This window comes from Lolium rigidum, chromosome 2, assembly GCF_022539505.1.
Source record: "Lolium rigidum isolate FL_2022 chromosome 2, APGP_CSIRO_Lrig_0.1, whole genome shotgun sequence".
In the NCBI taxonomy this organism is placed as follows: domain Eukaryota; kingdom Viridiplantae; phylum Streptophyta; class Magnoliopsida; order Poales; family Poaceae; genus Lolium; species Lolium rigidum.
The window spans coordinates 285,281,482-285,285,829 of NC_061509.1; the positions used below are offsets into that span (position 1 = coordinate 285,281,482).

Genomic DNA, 4,348 nt, shown 5'->3' on the forward strand with positions numbered 1-4,348 from the left:
GCTGAATTAGTATTTTTTTGCTACAATTTTCATGTGGTTTTGTTATAATTGTACAATATGTTTGATACGGGTCTCCGGCGAGGTCTCCGGCGACTTTCTAGTCGATGTCTTCGACGATATTTGTTTTTGCTACAATAGCATAATTTTTTTGCTACAAGCTCTCCGGCGAGGTCTCCGACGAGCTCAACCTTTTTATTTGATTACGTGGCTGAACCGTTTACAACGTAGCAAAAGCGGGTTATTTTTTGCTGCCGGAAGGTGTTTTTTTTGCTGCATCCAGTAAAAGCAGATCTGACCATCCAAGATGGCTGATCCGACGGCTGGGAACCCGGTGGCTGGAAAATCAGACACCGGGGACGCCCAGCACTATCCATTTGAAAGACGAGGATTTGTTAACTGCATGATGTCCACACCGACAGCCTACGGTGCCAGATTTTCCAGGATTATTTTCCCTTCTCCTCAGTGCCGGTTTGCCTGGCTTGACCAGACCAGATCGATTCGGTCGATCGATCCACCCCTTCCCCGAGCCCAACAAGGAGACAGCCGAGCAGAGAGATACTCCAGCCAGCCTCCGTCCCCCATCCCATCTGCTAGCCTAGCTAGGTCTCGTCGATAACAACCAAAAAAAAAATCACACTCCCGAGCCCGCGCCCGCTCCCGCGCCGCCGACCCCTCCTCCCGTCGCCACCGCCGGAGAGGCCTCTCCGGCGACGGAACTCTCCCCTCGCCGTCCCCGCAGGCCCTGGCGCGCGTCCAGCCAGCCCGACCTCATCCTCCCCCGGTACGGTACCCCCTAACCTAACCTAGCTTGCTCGGATCGTCAGAGCCGCGCGAGCAGTGGTCGAATCTCGAGCCCTCGTTCTCTCTAAGAGACGCCGCGGGGTTCGATTCGAGTTCGAGTGCTCTAGCAGCGTGCGTACTCTGGCTTGTCCTACCCGAGATTCCGGGGGAGCGTCGTGTCGTCATCTGATGAGTAGTGGTGTGCTGCTTGTGTGTGTGCTTGTAGGCCCTCGCTTGCTGCTGTCGGAGGATCCCGCCAGGATGTCGTGGTGCACGATCGAGTCTGATCCTGGTAAGCGCATTGTCCCCATCTCTACCTCGATGTTCTTATAGTTGTCTGTGCTTCGATAATGGATTACAATATTACATGGTATATGCTGGCTTGCTAGCCCTTGATTATCCCATCAACATTGTGTTTACTTATCTGGATGGCTTGTTCTGGGATGTGATAAGTCAAGTCCTGCAGACTGTGCGACTTTTAGTATCTGTTGTGCTTGTGAGAGAATCAGTATAGTGGGATAATAAGTTTGTGGTTCGATGGTTCGCTGATATTTGCTGCCTTCGAATTGATGTGAACGGTTGCTCTTATTTTTTTTTCATCATAAGTTCATAACTTGTCTATATATATATGATTCCACTAGGGATCCTTGGTCCCTTACCTGTCAATGTACACTTCTAGTCATGAAGAAAACCCCAAGTTGGTTGCGCTGCTCACCAAATTGTATTCCTCGCGGGAAAGAATCAATTACTGAGGTTTATATACCGGTGCAGCTACAGTACCAGTGGTTTATATACCGGTGCTTAATATGTTATCATCCTTGATCGATCAATCATAGGGAGCTTTTTCTTTATTTTTTGTTACCACTGTCTTTGTTCTTTGCTCAAACTGACAACTGGATGCATTCTATATGTACTCTGTAGTTCTTAATGCAATATTGTCGCCACTATCTCAAAACATCATATATGTTTGACCTGAGGCTATACCTTAGCCATCAATTATCCCATCAGTGTTTTTACATCTTCAATGGCTTGCTTTGAGATTTGATAAATCGAGCCGTGCAGGCAATGCAGTTTTAGTATCGGAATAGTGGACTAGTGGGTTTCACTGCCTGATACTATTCGTTCGCTTTGCATTGATATGAAGGCGCTTCTCTATTATTTTCATCACAAGTTCATAACTTGCCCCTGTATATGATTCTACTTGGGATCCTTGATTCCTTAACTATCTTTGTATATAACTAGTCATGAAGAAACCACGAGTCAGTTTAGCTCCCCAGAAAATTGTATTTCTTGTGGGGAATAATCAAGTACTGAAGTGTAAACATAACATCCATCCAGCTGCTAGAGTAAACCAGTGGTTATACCAGTGCTTAAGTTGTCATTGTTTATCGACCAATCATAGGGAGCTCTGTACTTTATTATACTACTTACTGCCTTTGTTCATTGTGTAAACTATCAGCTGGATAAATTCTATATGCACTTCGTAGTTCTCTTATCGCAACTATCTGAAAACATTGCATATGTTTGACCTGAGCCTATTACCTTACAGGTGTTTTCACCGAGTTGATTCAGGAAATGCAAGTAAAAGGTGTACAGGTTAGCTTCCGGGGCTCATTGCTTTCCTTGCTTGAACGCAATTTAGATACGACATCTCTGTCATTTATCTTTGATATATTGTCAGGCAATTATGTAGAATGCTTTAGTTGGAATTATTTGGTGAGCTGTGCACTTTACGAGCCTTCTGAGTAGTTTGTATCCCTGCTGCAAAGAAGTTTATGCTAACCTGATTGAACCTGCAACGAGGAACTACCTCTACAGCTCTGCCATATGATGTCTGTATGATAAGCAGAGTATATATACATTACTCAATGCTTCCGGTAAACTCATACTGATGGTGTTTGTGATGACATGGACTTGAATTTAAAGTACACGTCCTTCATGAACAGATGCATAAAATAATAGGTTTCTACTATAAGAGAACTTTCTGAATGAAATATGGTGGCTATTAGAAAAATCTTTGATAGAATGAGAAGGCATGATAATCCTAGCGGTCAGTGGGCTATGTATGCCACTGTTAAAGCATGGCAAAAGGAAGGTGTCTTTACTGAAGCTTTTTTCCCCCTATACCTGCTTATCTATTTGTTATTTCGATTATGGTTTCATTTTTAGTTTGATTATGGCTGTACTTTTTCCTGATATATGTAGCATTAAGGGTTCTTAGAAAATAAAATAATAGACGGCCTTGTATCTTATGCTGCCATTTATCAAGAGAAGAAAAGCTCCTATATGTTACTGCATTTGGGGACATAGCTCTTAGCTGCCTCTTAATTTGTTATGCTATCTTCGAACAGGTGGAGGAGCTTTACTCTCTCGATGTGGACTCTCTTAGTGAACTAAGGTGAGAATCTTCATTGTTAGTGTCATTAGTCTCTTCTCTCAGGATGCCTTAACAAATTATTACCCTCTACATCTCATAGGCCAGTATATGGGTTAATTTTTCTCTTCAAGTGGATGCCTGGAGGAAATGATGAACGGCCTGTTGTCAGCGACCCAAACCCAAACCTTTTCTTTGCTCGCCAGGTTAATTACATCGTGTCCCTTAAGCTACCACTGTTTAGTACTTTGTGTTAAACAGTTGATCTAATCGATCATTTTCAGGTCATCACGAATGCATGTGCCACTCAAGCTATTCTCTCGATTCTCATGAATCGCCCAGAAATCGACATAGGTCCAGAATTGTCAAACTTGAAAGAATTCACAGGAGCTTTTGCGCCTGACATGAAGGGCTTGGCTATCAACAACAGCGACTCTATCCGGGCTGCCCACAACAGTTTTGCGAGGCCAGAGCCATTTGTTTCTGATGAGCAGAAAGTTGCCACTAAGGATGATGATGTCTACCACTTCATAAGCTATATACCTTTTGAGGGCGTTCTCTATGAGCTGGATGGGTTGAAGGAAGGGCCGGTCAGCCTTGGGCAGTACTCTGGCGGGCCCGATGACCTTGGCTGGCTGCAGATGGTGCAACCAGTCATACAAGAAAGGATCGAGCGGTACTCGCAGAGTGAGATCAGGTTCAACCTTATGGCCATCATCAAGAACAGGAAAGACGTGTACACCGCTGAGCTGAAGGAGCTGGAGAAGAAGAGGGAGCAAATCCTGCAGGAGATGAACGAGGCCACCGCCGCAGACACCGAGCCCCTGAACAGCTCGCTCGCGGAGGTGGCATCGGCGATCGAGACCGTCGGCGAGAAGCTCATCATGGAGGAAGAGAAGTTCAAGAAGTGGAAGACAGAGAACGTCCGGAGGAAGCACAACTACATCCCTTTCCTCTTCAACCTCCTCAAGGCGCTGGCGGAGAAGAAGCAGCTCACGCCGCTCGTCGAGAAGGCCAGGCAGCAGAAGGCTCCCAGCACCAGCACGAGCTGAACACATCTTTAGAGCGCGGTAGTAGTTTCGTTGGAGGTTAATTGCATCTTTCTCTCTGAGAGTGCATCATGTTACCAGATACAGTACCTAGTTGGCAGCAGCTTGTAAGGTTATAAACCATTTTCTGCTTTATTTTCCTTCT

At 45.4% G+C, this 4,348-nt stretch overlaps 1 protein-coding gene across 1 annotated transcript; it reads left to right on the top strand.

Annotated features, from left to right (window-relative positions):
• Positions 1 to 694: 694 nt before the first annotated feature.
• On the top strand, positions 695 to 4,348 carry LOC124693591 (ubiquitin carboxyl-terminal hydrolase 2-like). Its single transcript, XM_047227075.1, has 6 exons — positions 695 to 781; positions 1,007 to 1,072; positions 2,330 to 2,376; positions 3,132 to 3,178; positions 3,258 to 3,360; positions 3,439 to 4,348. The coding sequence occupies exons 2-6, from the start codon at positions 1,042 to 1,044 to the stop codon at positions 4,204 to 4,206; spliced, it is 996 nt and encodes a 331-aa protein (XP_047083031.1). The 5' UTR covers positions 695 to 781; positions 1,007 to 1,041; the 3' UTR covers positions 4,207 to 4,348.